The sequence below is a fragment of the Falco cherrug genome, chromosome Z (assembly GCF_023634085.1).
Source record: "Falco cherrug isolate bFalChe1 chromosome Z, bFalChe1.pri, whole genome shotgun sequence".
NCBI classification, from domain to species: domain Eukaryota; kingdom Metazoa; phylum Chordata; class Aves; order Falconiformes; family Falconidae; genus Falco; species Falco cherrug.
Window position 1 is genome coordinate 29,421,510 of NC_073720.1, and position 15,614 is coordinate 29,437,123.

At 44.4% G+C, this 15,614-nt stretch overlaps 1 protein-coding gene across 2 annotated transcripts; it reads left to right on the plus strand.

Moving 5' to 3' along the window:
• The first annotated feature begins 577 nt into the window (after positions 1 to 577).
• On the plus strand, positions 578 to 3,718 carry DMRT2 (doublesex and mab-3 related transcription factor 2). 2 transcript variants are annotated; one of them, XM_055699480.1, is made up of 3 exons: positions 578 to 931; positions 1,017 to 1,119; positions 2,567 to 3,718. In XM_055699480.1, exons 1-3 carry the CDS (start codon positions 578 to 580, stop codon positions 3,622 to 3,624), a joined length of 1,515 nt encoding a protein of 504 aa, XP_055555455.1. In that variant the 3' UTR covers positions 3,625 to 3,718. The 2 variants fall into 2 exon arrangements, 1 of the variants encoding a protein (XP_055555455.1); XR_008730319.1 differs by lacking the exons at positions 578 to 931; positions 2,567 to 3,718 and adding an exon at positions 2,014 to 2,110 and having other exon boundaries at positions 1,022 to 1,119.
• Positions 3,719 to 15,614: the final 11,896 nt, after the last annotated feature.

Here is a 15,614-nt window from a genome sequence, read left to right on the forward strand (position 1 = left end):
GAGTAAGTGCAAAGTGAGGGAGGATGGGGAGGTGGGGTGGGAGAAGGTGGGGGTTCCGCCGTGTAAAGCTCCGGGAGGCCGTACGGCCCCTGGCAGCCGTAGCGGACAGCGGCGGTGTGTGAAGCGCAGGTGTTCCCTACCTGTCCCGTAAGTCTGAACGCAGTGGGCAGGAGGGTTGTTAGGATCCTGGAATAAGCGGGTCCCTGCGAGGACATGACTGCCCTGCAGCCCAGCGGCGCCGGGCATCGGCCTGGGGCGGTCCCTGCCGCATACTCCGCCGCTGGAGACGCGCTCCTGCCTGCGGCGGGCAAGCACACTTCCCCGGCAAGCCGGGACGGGCGGGGGAAGGAAGCGGCCGTCGAGGCTCAGCTGAGCCCTGCGTGGGCTACGGGGAAGAGACCCGGGCGGATGCCGGTAAGGCATCCCAAGCGGGCTCAGCTATGACTTCCCTACGGGGGCGCATCCCTGCGGGCTGGGCTGCGGCGGGTGCCTCCGAAGCCGCGTGTGCGCTGGCTGCCGTCCCGCCGCGGGGGCGGGCAGCCTGACCCCTCTCTTGCAGTTGCGCTGCCGAGGATCCATGGCTGAAGGACGGGCCGCCACCGACTGGGAGATCGACGTGGAGAGCGTGGAGGCGGAGGCGGCCGAGGCCGCTGGAGCGCGACGCAGCAGCGCCGGCCCGGACGGGGAAGAGGAGGAGGAGGAAGGCGAGGAGGCGGTGGCGGCGGCGGCCCCGCGGCGGAGCGAGCAGCGGAAGCTGAGCCGCACGCCCAAGTGCGCCCGGTGCCGCAACCACGGCGTGGTGTCGTGCCTGAAGGGACACAAGCGGTTCTGCCGCTGGCGGGACTGCCAGTGCGCCAACTGCCTGCTGGTGGTGGAGCGGCAACGCGTCATGGCCGCCCAGGTGGCTCTCCGACGGCAGCAGGCCACCGAGGTGAGAGGGGACGGGATGGGTCCGGTCGGGACGGGACGGGGCGGGCGGCCGCCGAGCTGACAGCGCCGCCCGGTCACTCTCCCAGGACAAGAAAGGGCTGCTGGGGAAGCAGGTGAGCCTGGAGCGCAAAGCCGTCTACCAGAGGCACGTCCGGACGCCCAGCCTCCTGGCCAAAAGCATCCTGGAAGGTAAGAGCATCCCCCGCCCCTCCACGGGCTGCCCCCATCTCCGCAGCACCGGCCGGCGGCGGGGAAACCGCGGTCTGCCCCGGGAAAACCCGTACCTGCCGTCCGAGGCGCGGCTGCTCACGGGCACGGGGAAATGCAGCGTTATATTCCGAAATAAACGCGGAGCGGCCTTAAAATGCTCCCCAGTGCCAGCGCCGGGCGGCGGAGCCGTCTGCCCTTCGTAGCTGGAATCGGTGTGGCAGAATTTCAGTTCCCGCCCCCGCCCCCCCTCCCCCCAATAATGCCTGAAATGCTAGCAACGGTAATTTGAAATTTGAGAGTTACTGTTACAAGCTGACATTCTTTTTACATGACTACCCAGCGGCGTTTTGCAGGGCAGGGTAGTTTATTCGTGGGTGTTTTTACCAGGAAATGAGTAAATAAGTTCGTTTGGTTTTTTTTTTTTTCTTTTTTCTTTTGATCTGAATGCCTAACACAGCAGCACTGTTTGTGGCATTACCAATAGTAATATATGCATAAGTAGGCCGCTCATTTTTTTTCCCCAGTCAAAATTGTTAACTGTGGAAGAACGTAATTTTAAAGATGGATATTTTGGTGAGAGGGTGTATTTTTTGTTCCCCACTCCCTCTTGAGATCGTGCCCAAATTTATTTCTATGTCTGCCTTAATTGCTTTCCAAACTGAAGCCCTGTCAAGCATTATGATTCTCAAATCTAGCTTGCTACCCCGCCACCTCCCAATAGCAATCTCTTTTCTCGGCCTGTGCAAGTGCTGTTGAAATTTTGTCCTGTTAGAAACCTCTTAACTTTCACCTACAGTTCACTCTTTAAAAAAAAAAAATCTTTCTGTATTCTTCCCTGTAATTTATCTTAACTTTCTTTTTCTTTTCTTCTAGTTCTCCTTGGAATTTTCTACCATCGGTAGCAATGTGTACATAGTCATTCATCTTTAGATAATAGAAAAGGCATCAGCTGTAGGTATAGGTATCTTCCTTGGCAATGGGGAAACCCGTGTGAAAGGAATGGGAGTGAAAACGGGTAAAATCCTGTTCTCCTTACTCATGTAAGTAGTTCCATTAATTCAATGGGATTACTTGTCTGGGTAGAACAAACAGGGTTGGACCCTATCAGTTATATTAAATGAATCCAGTTAGCTGGTAATTGAATATACTGGAGACTGGATTTCTGTTTTATCAAGGTTCTCTTTTATTTCAGAAGAAATGAAATATTGGAATACTCTCTGTATTTTTTTAAAAAACAATGGTTATCTCCTTAATTTGTACTGAATGTGCCTGTGGCATGGTAACTCCAGTAGGAGCTGACAGTGTCCAGGGTTTGTAACAAGTGCTTGGCGTGTGGCGGGACTGTCTCCAGCAGAGCCCTTTTACAAACACAGCTTCAATGTTTGTCTTATGCAGCTTCGTTCCTAATGCTGCTTTATTGTTTTAGGTTACCGTCCTATTCCAACAGACCCTTACCTGGGAGGGAATTCACCCTTGCCACCCCCTGTAAGTGACAGGATGAGAAAGAGACGGGCTTTTGCTGATAAAGAGTTGGAGAACATTATGTTAGAGAGGGAGTTTAAAGAGAGAGAGATGATGGAAGCTACACAAGCAGCTGCCCTTTTTCTCCCTAACCGCATGGTGCATGGAGCTGAATACAATTCGTATAAAACGCCCTTCAACACTACTCAAGTTGATACTCCAAACAAGGAGTTTTGCAATTTTTTACCTGCCTGCCTTGATCTAACCATGCAGTATTCAGGATCCAGCAACATGGAACTAATTTCGTCAAATGTTGGTGTAGCTACTACCTACAGGCAGTATCCCCTGTCTTCTAGGTTCTTAGTGTGGCCGAAATGTGGCCCCATTAGTGATGCTTTTCTCTACCAGCAGTGCCTGTTAAATGCTACTACTGTCCAAGCTCTCAAACCTGGGGCAGGCTGGGATGCCAAAGTCTCACAAAGTCAGGACTGTCCTAACACTGAACATGACATCATGTCTCCAAAACTGGAAAATTCACTTGTTCTGACCCACACTCAAGATGTTCAGCAGTCATGTAATGAGATACCGTGCCTTCCTCAAGAAACTCGTGAGAGGTCAGCTTTCTCTCCTCCAAAAAGGACTTTCTCTCAGATTTCTGATAAGGATTCTCTGGCTCCTCAAGAGCAGGTGTTAAGCAAGATCAGCAAAACCAGTAGCAAGCCCCCTCCACCTCTGAAATACAATTCATTTCAGTCACTGTTCCACCAAACGTTTCCTGACAGATCAGGAGCAGAGTTGAGAACATCGTTTACGAAAGAGACTTTTGAAGATGCTTCCAAGAAATACAGAGAGTGTGCCATTAAAGAGAACCAAAAATACAAGCTTACAATAGACAAATGTGCAAAAGACTTCTTTGGGGCCAAACAGGCCACAATAAAACTTTCAACAACTGAGCCCCTGTCATTTTCAGTTGAATCCATCCTTAAACGACCTTCTTCTGCAGTTTCTAATATCTCTCAATGAATTAACTATACCTTCAGTGTAGAAACTTTGTATGCTTTGCCTTCTGCAGAATTGCTTCTGCCTGCCTTTCTCTGAAAAGATTTGTAAAGATGAATTTCTGCTGTAAATGTAATTCTTTGTTTTATCTCAAAATTGTATACATAAATATGCATGTTTTCTCTTCTGAAAAAAATACCAATTTTTAAAAATTGAAAATGCATATACAGAATGTAACGTTATTTTAAGCAGTGTTTCAAACCATTCAATAAAATGAGATTACCTACAAGCATAGATGTGTTCCTGATCTCTGTTTTGTCTCTACTATCTCACAGGCAAGAATGCCATGCCTTCAGAATATACTTATTCTTTTATCTGCTATTATCAATGTATTACTAGTTATCTTGGTGGGGTGTCTGGTAATTTCTGCTTTGAACTTTCAGTAACTAAGAGAAGAGCTAACAACGGTGCATTTAGGCTAGTGTGAATCTGCAAGATTTTTTTTTCATTACATTAAGTGAGGTTTGGATCAGATTCCAAATGTGTTTCTTATTCTGAAAGTGGAGTGCATGCTTGTGTAAAAGACTGGTTTATTCCACACCTCTCTAAAAGCTTCTGTTCCTAAAGCAGAAGAGCTACTAGATCAGATTTGAGATGAATGGCACTGGTAAGCTTTTGGATAAAAAGTCATAATTTTTTAAAATTCAGTTTTTGAATAAAAGGTCTGTTTTTATTTATTTAGTTTTTAAATGTTCAGCTGACTTTACTCTGCATTTTCTCCACCTAGAATATTTCTCTTCTGAAAACATTTCACCTTTGACCAGCAGGAGCATGAGATTCTTGTGCTGTGGTAATTGAAATGACCTTTAGGCTGTAACGATGACGCACAGAATCATCACTGCTAATGAGAAATCAAGTCCTGATCTCTGTTTTGTAATTCTGTGCCCTTTTTCAGGGATAGCAGAAATGAAAGAGATTAACTGTAGAATTTACCTGAGAACCTGAGATGCTCTCAGGCTGTAGAAAAAGGTGTTACCAGCTCTCATTATGACTGAGCTTGAAGCTTTCAACATTTGTGATTTTGTAATTTGCCCTATGTGTTACTGCTAACCTATCTAATGCTAACTGGTAATCCTTTGGTTACTTTCCTTCTGTAACATTTTTACCCTGCAGACAATGCTCAGCCAGTTGAAAGGAGCTGTGGTTTGTTCCTGGTTTTTATTATTTTCTAAGGACAATTTCTGTTCACTATTTGTGAGCAGTGCAATGTTTTCTGATTTTACTACATGTGCTGCACAGGTTAAATGCTTGTTTCTATGAATATATCTGAGCCTGTGAATTTCTGATTCTGTAAGTATTTCCAGTATTACTATATAATGTAAGTGTTTAGTGTTTCTGTTAGGAGTCTGTTGCTGAATAGCAGGACCCTTTTAATGGATGGGAGGAGTTGTCTGTCGTGGGTGCTTTTCTAAGCCACTTCGTTAAAGCAACAGACACATTGGAGAAAACATTTTACATAATGTCTAAATTTTTACATAAGAGGTTTTACAAAGCACATAAAATTTTTATGTCAGGAATGTAAACAATTCTGTTGTAATTTAAAAGAATCTTGGGCACTAGCTAGAGTTTCACTTTTAAAAAGATTCATACTAACTAGATTTTGTCTTGCCGAAAATAACATTTCAAGTGCAGTGAGATGCTTTTCATTTTTTCAAACTCTGTCCTTTATCCGCTTGCCATTAGAGGGAGTTTTAACTTACTTGAGAGCCCAATCTGCTTCTTAATCAGTTTAGCAGTCAGATCAAGCTAAGAAGCTTTTGTATTTGTTTGCTTTCACCAGAGCTTCCTTCTTTGGCTTAGTTGAATATTACAAGCTAACAAGGGGGTTTCATTTAAGCAGGGTTTCCTTTGTTATTAAAAATATTTGTTTTGTTTTTCAAGCTGCTGGCATAAACCAGGATGACAGATAAAAGAGAGTTTAGCAATCTATGTGGTGAACCAATATGGATACTGGAATTAGTCCTGCATAAATATTTTTTTGCCTGACAATGTGTGCATCTAACGTTATACAATTTCACATCTGAAATATTTTTCCAGGAAGTTACTTGTCTTTATTATTTCTTAAAAAAAGACCAGAAAACTAAAATCCATCAACAGACTGGTGCCTCTAGACCTTTTAAAGAACAGGTTAAACTGTACAAATTCAAAGTCTGAAGTTATACCAAACTCTAATATATACATATACACACACACACACACACACAGAGGAGTGTACATAATATCTGTATGTTCCAGATAGTTTTGTTCAAATCCCAATCATCAGGAGTGACATTTCTATTACTATTTGAAAAAATGCTACCCTTGAGGTGAAACTTGGACAAATCGTTTGCCTCACTTAACAAATTAGTGTCACTGGAGTCAGCATTTGGCCACTCTGTCTTGCTGTCACTTGCTCATATGTTGCTTTGGTTTCATTAGCTGTTTCTGCCTGTACTTAATTTCCTTTCATTTCGTAGAGCCTGGACCCTACGTTTATGCATCTTGAAAGCTTGTTGCACCCAGATCTTTTTTTTCCCCTTTCATTTGTTAAAAGTGGGTATAAAGTCTATTAATCATGGAGAGGATGATTAGTAGCTTGGGCACGATAGCATATACACAAACAGCATGTAATTTTCCTCACCCATCTTTGGCTCTTTCAGCCATGTGCTTCCCTAGAGCAGAAGTAGTGACTTGTCCACGTGTGCTGGTGTGGCTGTGCAGACTCATGGAGAAAAGGAGAAGTCATTCCTCTGAAATTGTCTAGCACATACTGCTAGGCAGTGTCTCCCTGGCAGTAAGTAAGTCAGCTGTTAAAATACCCTATGCTCCCCTGTGCTCCCTGCTTCTTAAATACAATTTTTGTAGCATTTGTTGAGTGTGTGGTGTGGATGCCTGTATCTCCTGCACAATGTCACTAGGTTTCTCTGGATATGAGATGCCCCTCTGTGCTGTGGTCATGGATTTCAGTTGCATTTCCCTTCTGAACCCCTTTTGACCTCAGTTTTTCTTCTGTGATGGTGGAACATACTTGTTGGGAAGCTCAACTTTAGGGTTGGGACAGGAGGTCAAGAACAATGCTGTCTGTGGGGCACAAAACAGTCGTGGAAAGGAGTGCAAAGAACAGTTATTCATTTGGTCTGCAAAATTGTAAGCCTGGTTAATGGTGTTGTCAGAGACAACAAATTACTTGTTGCAAGTGCAGGCCCTCCATATACATGCTGAGACAAAAATGTTTATAGGTGTACAAAGGTGTATAAGTGTACTGAACTGGAGGAACTGGGAATTAATAGTACGCCAGACAGCGCCTAGCATACTACCTGGCCTGGTGGCAAGGAGTGGGTGGTGGTGGGTTCACTCGGAGAAGAGAGATGTTTTTGACAGCTGCTGGAGTGACAGTGCTTTTCCTTCATGTAGCACAGGAGAATTGAGATGGGGGCTGTGGTGGGTGTGGGGGAGAGTCCTTGCTCAATTAGTGTGGGTTACTGGCTTCCTTGCAGGTGCTAGCTTCCTGCAAGTGACTGCACCAGCACTGCTGGCTTGCCACAAAGCCTGCCTTAAAACTGCCATTTGCCTTTGATGTCTTTGAATCAGCGTATCAGGCTTGAGGTAGGTCAAAGCACAGAGTTGGTGTGCCTTGGTGAGACGGCTGGGTAATTGGACACGAGTCATTCCGCTGATGTCAAAACTGAAATGCCTGTTAAATCATCAGCTGGGTGCATTTGCTTTCTGGCCTGAGAACAAGACTTAGCCCTATACTGTCTGCTTGTCCTGCGATGACAAAGACCTCTCTGAGTTTTGCAGTCTGAGCTGCTCATTTCCTTGGGATTGTAAAAGCAAGTCACTTTTTGGCCAGCCGTGAAGGCAAAGTCCCTGTGGAATTAATGACTCTGAAGGCTGAACATTAACCAGCTCCCAGTTGCTATTGTTCTGAAATTAGAGAATTCGACACTTACTCAATGTCTTTATTTTAAGTGAATAACAGGGAGGTATGTTCTTATTTTGATTTGACAGCTTGTTTGCACGATCAAGCTTTTCAGTTCCTGTACCCAATTCTTTCAAATCACCTGACCTTGATGTGAAAGCTGGCACCAGGAGTCATTCCCCATGATGGATGAGATTCTCACTGTATCACTAAGTTCCTTTTCTGAATTTCTGCCAGCTGAACAGTAAAAAGTACACATAATGCCTCTTTTAACTGAGATAGTAGTGATCAGCCATTTTTCTGTTTGCTTGCATTGAAAGCAAGGCAAACTGTGGCTTATGCAAGAAGGGCTGCTGGGGAAGCATGTGTGGGCAGGTGGCAGGAATGTCAGTATGATCTGGGGGACAGGAACCAGTTGGTGTTTCACAGGAGAAAGCATCCCTCTTCATAAATAATAAAAATATGCAAACTGGGGGGAAAAAAGTCAAATTGTTGAACTCTGCCAGTTCCCTCTCTTCCTGTCCTTAGCACCAGCTCTTTGTGAACAAGCTACAATGGTTTTTCTGTCCAGAAAAAAGGCAGAAATCATGTTCATGGGCTGTAGCCATCCCTTTTGCTGTCTTTTGGAGTTGGTAGATCAAAACTAGGGAGATTGTGACCCATTGCCTGCAGTATGGGGTCTCATGCTGCCATTGCTTCCGTGGTCACAAATGGAGAGTAGGAGTCTGCCCATCACCCCGAGCTCAGTGCTCCAAACTTTGCATGGATGTGAGGGCATTTGGGTCTCCGGAATGAAAACTCACCATCTAACCTGTGTGTTACCACAGGACACACTGTTGGGTCTGGTTTTTGCTGACAAATGAGAGCTTCCACAGTGATCAACTGTGAAAAAGAAGAGTGATTATTCATATTCAGTTATGTTGAGATATTATGTTGGAAGAATTGGAAGAATGAAAAATTATGTTGGAAGAGTGCAGTGGCCCTTTTCCCATTTTTGTAAAAAAATAATTATAGTTGAAATCCACCCAGGGAAAAGTGAAAAACTGCATAAGCAAGCCTACTCGTGTGTACACCAACTGGAGCCTGCTAAGGTATGTACTTACCCTTGCAAGATGGAATCTAGAAGTAAATTTAGTTGAGATACAAAGGTTTTAGGAATGCCATATTTCACAGTCACACGGTCTGGCTGACAGTCTCTGCATCTATATCTCACTGTAGTTGGCCAAAGACGGGTTTAAAAAAACTAAACTTTTCAGTTATTCCTTGGTAATCCAGTTGAGCAGGAAACAAGTAGGTTGAACCAATACTGTTTGTGATACACCATTTCTATATTTGTGTACCAAGATCTAATAACTATATTCTTTACATCCTGCCTGGTTTTGATCTACCCTTTTTATTTCTACACAAAGAACTTCCTACATGAGTTGGCTATGGCCAGACTCTGCTTTTACAAGTCAGAAAGAAAACATGGGTGAACCATTTAGCTTCAGAAACTGCTTGCTTCTGGATCATGAAAAGCATACTGGGAGTAGGTCCTCTCTGGGAAGATGCTGTAAGTAGTTGCAGAATTTTTGGATCATAGATTTAGAAAGACTAGAACTATGTATACAGATAGGAAAACAAAATCTTTTTGTAACATATGTATGGGTAAAACCAACCCCTTTCAGGCAATTTTAGACTCACAGCAGTGTAAGCCCGAATGAACAGCTGAAAAAAATCATCAAAAGATCTTAGTGACTTGGACATGACAAATGTACAGCAGCCTTACACTTTAACCTTGTGAAAAATTACATTTTATTTAATCTTTCATTTAATTTAGAAACTTCATTTACACTTGTTACCATCTGAACCGTCCTTACCTTGCAGAACAGTACTACTTATTCTACTATATCCTCAAAGACATTTATTAATTGAAACTTGGTGCTATGTGATAGAATCTTAGTGTAGAACCATGGTGGTACTGAGGCTGGATGGCAGCTCTGGAGAGCACGCAGTCCCACCCCTGCACATAGCAGGTCAGACACAGCAGGTTGATCAGGGCTGTGTTCTTTGGGTTTTGAATATTTTTGAGTTTTTGAATATTTCTGAGGACAGAGACTTCACAGCCTCTCTAGGCAGCCTGTTCCAGTGTCTGACTACTGGCACAGGAAAAAAAGTTCTTCGGTTTAGATGGAAATTGCTGTATTCCAGTGTATGCCCGTTGTCTCTTGTCTTGTCCTGTCCTGGAAATCACTACAAGAACTGTCTTCTTCGCTCCCACAGTCTTTGTTCACACTAACTGTACATGGCGATAGGGTCCCCCCTGAGCCTTCTTTTCTCGAGGCTGGACAGGCCCAGCTTTCTCAGCCTTTCCTGATACGAGAGATGCTCCAGTCCCTTAATCATCTTCAGGGCATCTTTGCTGGACTCATTCCAGTATGACCTTTTGCACAGGGGAGCCCAGCACTGGACACAGTACTCCAGATGTGTCTCACGGGGGCTGAGTAGAGAGGAAGGGTCACTTCCCTCCATATGCTGGCAACACTTTGCCAAACGCAGACCAGGATGCTGTTTGACATACTTGCCAAATAGCAGGCTGCTGCTGCCTTCTGGTCAACTCAGTATCCACTAGGGCACCCTGACTCAGGACACATCATGCAGGACTTCTATTTTGCAATACTACTGTAATCTGTGCTAGGATTAACCAAACTCTCCTCTGTTAAATCATTGCATACTAGATTCATGATGGAGTAAATGCAAGAAGAAATGACTTGAGGATGGCAAGGTCTGAAAAGCAAAGCAAAAAAATAATAGTTGTAAAATTCTGAAAGCATAACAACTATACTGCAAACCTATGAGTTTATAGTGATGCTAACTCCTCAGATCAGGCTTAAAATGAACTAGCTGCATAAAGCATGACTAAAAAGCTTTATGTCAGGAGGGGCTGAGTTCCCTCAGCTTCAAACATAAAGTCCACCTCATCACTCTCCATACCTTCTCATACTACTCTTTCATAAATGGACTGAGAAAACAGGAGTCTTATTATCATAGTTTAAAATTATTTGTATTCTGACTCTGGCAAACTGGTCTAGGATTTGAGTTCAGGAACAGAGAGCTTCATACTGAAATTGCTTTGTCATTAATCTGCCTCTAGGATGTGCCTGGAGGGAGCTGGTAGCCTGGACACTTTGGGAAACTATCTCAGTATGGTAAAAAGGTACAGAGAAAACCAAGACCGAAACTGACAAAGAGGGCCTCACATAGTGGCTGGTAGGTCAGTCCCACCTGACTTCCACCTTCTCCTTGCTAGCTGTTGTGGTCCAGTTGTAGCCAGCAACCAAGTACCACACAGCTGCCTTGTCACCGTGCCCCTTGCATCCCCCTTCCAGTGGGCTGGGGAGGAGAATCAGGAAAAGATATAACCCATGGGTTGAGATAAAGAACAGTTTAATAACTGAAATAAATTAATAATAGTAACATCAACAACAATAATAATTGTAGTGAAAAGGAGAGGGAGAGAAAGGACTAAAACCCAATGGGAAAAAACCACACCTGATGCACAATACAACTGCTCACCACCCGCTGACTGATGCTCAGCTGGTCCCTGAGCAGCGATTGGTCCCTCCTGGCCAAATCCCTCCAGTTTATATACTGAGCATGATGTTCAGGTCAGCTATCCTGCTGTGCTGCCCAGCTGGCTTCTTGTGCACCTGCTCGCTGGCAGAGTATGAGAAACTGAAAAGTTTCCTTGATTTAGAGTAAGCACTACTTACCAACAACTAAAACATTAATCTGTTACCAACATTATTCTCATACTAAATTGAAAATACAGCACTGTACTGTACTAGCTACTAAGAAAATAATTAACTCTACCCGAATTGAAACCAGAACGCTGCCTTTGAGAAGGTGCGGAATGGCAGTGGGACCCTGGTACAGAGCCCAGCTGGGCAGGGCGAGCACAACCTTCGCCTGAGCATCCCCCTGGCCACAGAAGGATGGACAGCCAGGGTGGTGGCCAGTTTTGGAGCACCCTGACAGAGATTCTTCAGTAGAAAAGCTTTAGCTTTTTCAGACAGTGGACTATCCTTCAATGCAAACTGCTTGCTTATAAAGCTATGTCCTGCTTAAGTAGCAATTCTGGGCTAACAGTTTGCAGATGTAGCACTAAGGAGACATGCGTTGCTGTGCATGAAGGCTTTAGGCAAAGACTCTGCAATGCAAAGAAGCAAGAGGGAAAACGTTTTTGGGATAAAATGCTTTTCATCAGTCTGTTAAATTTCTTGCTCAGAATTACAGGAGAGTGACCAGGTACTTTGAAGTAAGAAAAACAGAAAGTAAACTCATGGGGCCGTGAACATTGTTTTTAATAATGTAACGTCAAAGCAATGATGGTATAGAGGGGTTTGCATCTAACGGAGGAGCGTATGAACAGAAGGTTATGCTGGGTGCATGATCTTCTGTAATTTATGGCAACCAGTAATAAGTCCAGGCTTACAGAAAGGAAAGCATACACATGTTAACAACAGGATCCCTGTAGCAATGTCTTGATTCAGCTTCTGGTGTTACTCCCACACAGTGTGCTCAGAATTTGTGACAGCAGGATGGGAATGGGCAGGGGGAAGGTCTGTGACACAGTAACAGAACAGAGCTGATCTTTGCACTCCCTTGTTTCTTACTGCTCGCTGCTCAACAGCCCACACTTCACTTCCCACAGCACCAAAGCGCAAACTTGGTGAATATAGGTTGGTACCATTCCAGCAGGTACATGAGAAGATGAGCACGTGTTTTCTTTGCTGGCTTTGCTTTAGCTTTTACTTGTCACTCACTCTGACACCTGCAAATGCAAATCAAGCCCTTCTGCAAGTGACACATTGCTTGAAGCTGTGGTCCCAGCAGAAGGTTGTCTTTGAGTTGAATTCTCTGTAGCACAACTAATAAAAGTAGGGCTGTTCCTGCCATTTTTCTCCTGGCACGAAGACATCTGTAATGTGTATCTTCTCTATCCAACTGACTGTATCTGTGACACTGGTGGAATTTGCTGTCTTTGAGACTGCTGCTGTCTGCAAATGTAGCTGACATAGATTCAGAAGTAAGGTAGATGCAAAATGTTTTGGGAAACCAGGCTAAAAAAGTTTGTTCTCATGTGCTTTCCCTGTCATTCTTTCCCATGCAGTTAATCTTATGCACCTTTCTAAGCTCCTTCCTTTCCTGTCACACATGATAGCCCCTTCTGTCTAGGACATATCAGTCTCCTGGTATGTCTCCAGACTCCTCCAGTGTAAGTGCTAAGTCTGTGCTTCCCTTTACACATGGCAGCAGTTGAGTACCAGCACTACTCGTGCTCAGGATTGGGTTCTTGTGCTGCAGAACAGCCTAGCACAGCATGACTTGTAAAGGCTTTCTACAAAGCAACCAGCTCAGCATGCTTGTGCAGAAGCTGCAGATTAAACGAGGACTAATACCTCCCACAGCTGGGAAGTGTCACATGTGGCTGAGGATAATCCATTCATTAGGTTCTGAACACAAAGTCCCACCAGAGAGTATCATAAATCCATGTGATGTCCCTCAACACTGGATTTTTCATTTGGGCATATGAAGGAACTGAAAAATGTGTAAAATGAAAATCACATGTACTCCAAAGCAGCTCCACAGCCATGGAAGCTGGTAACATCTGAAAGTGAGCAAGCAAAACTGACACATAAAGATATGCTCTGAACCAATTTACAGCAAAGGGTAAAGATCATACTGCACCTGAGTCAAAACAGGGTAGGCAATACTCCCTAGTGACTATACATCCGAAGAGTCTCTTGTGTACTGATTATACCAGAAAATGTATGGAATACATTACAATTATGAATGTTCCTCTGACATGTTATTTCAGAAAAGACCATGAGAGTAGGATAAAATATGGGGCTCAGTCTTTCAACCTGTGGTCATAACCGGCCCAGTTTCCATCACTGTCAAAGATGAAGCAGAGATGTTTATCTCCACACAGCGACTTGTTAGAAGAAACAAGTATTCTGACAGAATGAAGGTTTGAAGCACAAGCAGTTGCAGGCTTTTCTAGAACACTGTGCTTTCTGGTACTTAGTTGGAGTTAACAGCTGAGTCCAGACAGCAGGTCTCCAAAATGCTTGTATGGTGCGTTCTGCAGTTGCATACTTGAGCATGCTTAAATGGAAGCGTTTTATCTTCAAACTGTCATGCCATTAGTTTGCTCAAGAGCTTCCAAAATGTGGCCTAAATCTTCAAACAAAAAAAAATAAAGACCAACTCAGTCGCATGGCTGATGTTTTATTATGCAGCTGATCTGATTAATTCCTTCCTACTGTTATTTTGAACTGTTCTGTCCTTGCTGTTGTTTTATATTGAGGAAATGCATTCTTGTGTTAAGCAAATACACTACAGTGTCTGGGAGATGAAAGCCATACGGCAAAAAGCTGAGGTACATGCAGAGACTTGGAGTGCAGGGAAAATGAAGGCCACCTGCTGTGCACCTTAATGCTAATAAAGTCTATGAAAAGAAGATACAGTGACTATTGTGACTGATGTTTGGACCAAAAGGAAGGCCAGAAATCCTGTGTTTAGTGTATCCCAGGTGACAGTGCCTGCATGTAAGAGAAAGTCATCTAACTTCTGCCAAGCCATCTTTAGAGCACACCAGTACTGCAGATCTCTTTCTGCTTGTTAGAGTCTTCTAGATTTTATGTGGCTGAATGAAATGGGTCAATGTTATAGAAACTATCACCATTCCAGCCCTGCTTGGCAGCTCCTTGCTTTGGCAGGAAGATCAGTGACTGGTTAGACTGGGCAAGAAATAATTACAGGCCATCTGCTTCTAAGATAGGGGCAGAGCAATTCTGAAGGAGCTGGTGATGAAGGTCTCCATTGGTCTCTGCAGCTGAAGAGTTCAAATTCATGGAGAGAGGAGACAGGGAGCAACAAGCATGATAATACATGGAAACATCTGGATGTTTTGGTAAAACTTTTACTCAAGAGAAGGTTGACTCTGAGAAAGCCACCCAGGCCAACAATATCTGTTGAGCTATTGCTTGTCATTCCAGGTCTAAGTAGATTGCATAAAACTGGGTTTAGACAACAAAGAGATGTCTCCCATATTTCAACCTGTTTTTTACAGGCTTCAGGAGGACAACATCCTGTGCAAGCAGGGTTCCTGTCTCTGCTTTGGGCAACTCAACGGTGAGTTTGTGGCCCATTCCTTTGGCCATTTGCCATGGGGAATTTGAGATAAGGGGCAAGAGCTCGCAAAGATCTGGAACACAGTATGGGGGTCTGCAGTGGCTTGGCCCTGGATGCACTGCAGGTGTGCTGTGTGACCTTATGGCTCAGTTTGCTCCCACCAAAGCTGCTTTGGTGGTGAAACTCCTCTCTCCATTCCTCACCTGCAAGGTGGGAGAAGAGCATTTCACAAGAACAGGGTAGTGCTCTGGTGTCAGGAGCCCTGGTGCCATGAAAGTTTTGTCAAGGGGCTAGTTAATGCACTGGCATCTGGGTGTGGAGAGGAAAAGCTGAGTCTGCTGATACAGCTGCTGTATCAGAGTGTCTCCTTGCCAAGCTAGCACCATGATGTGCCACTTCTTCCTGCTGGGAAGAAGTACATTCTGACCAAATAAATTCTTAAAAATGGGCACCTTCACCTCCATCTATATAGATTACTGGATTAACAAAGTAATGAAGACCCTCCCAGTCCACCCACAGCACATACAGATTTCCAGAGCACTCACAAACTTCCCAGGCAGAGGGAGCACGGTATGCTGTGCACTGCCTACCAGCAGAGACCTCCCTGTGGGATGTGCTTTGGGAAAGCTTGTTCACCTTTTTGGTCTCTTCTCCACAGCCTCTTGCTGAGGGTAGAGACACCTTGAAAAGGTTAGTAGACTTCACTGGTAAAGACTGTGTATCCTTTTTTGCTCAAAGTATCTCAAAGTACTTCGTAAGGACACTACCAGGTCCCAACCCATGAGGAGGTACTGCAGCAGTTCGGAGGGAAAGCACGAACCTTTGGCTGCCCTGATTTTGAGCGGCTTCTGGGGACAGCAGAGTGAAGCAGATG

Coding starts and splice junctions, on each gene's coding strand:
- DMRT2 (XM_055699480.1), top strand. CDS start 578: ATGGCTGAAGGACGGGCCGCCACCGACTGGGAGATCGACGTGGAGAGC. Junction 932..1,016: donor GACGGCAGCAGGCCACCGAG/GTGAGAGGGGAC, acceptor TCACTCTCCCAG/GACAAGAAAGGGCTGCTGGG. Junction 1,120..2,566: donor GGCCAAAAGCATCCTGGAAG/GTAAGAGCATCC, acceptor TTATTGTTTTAG/GTTACCGTCCTATTCCAACA.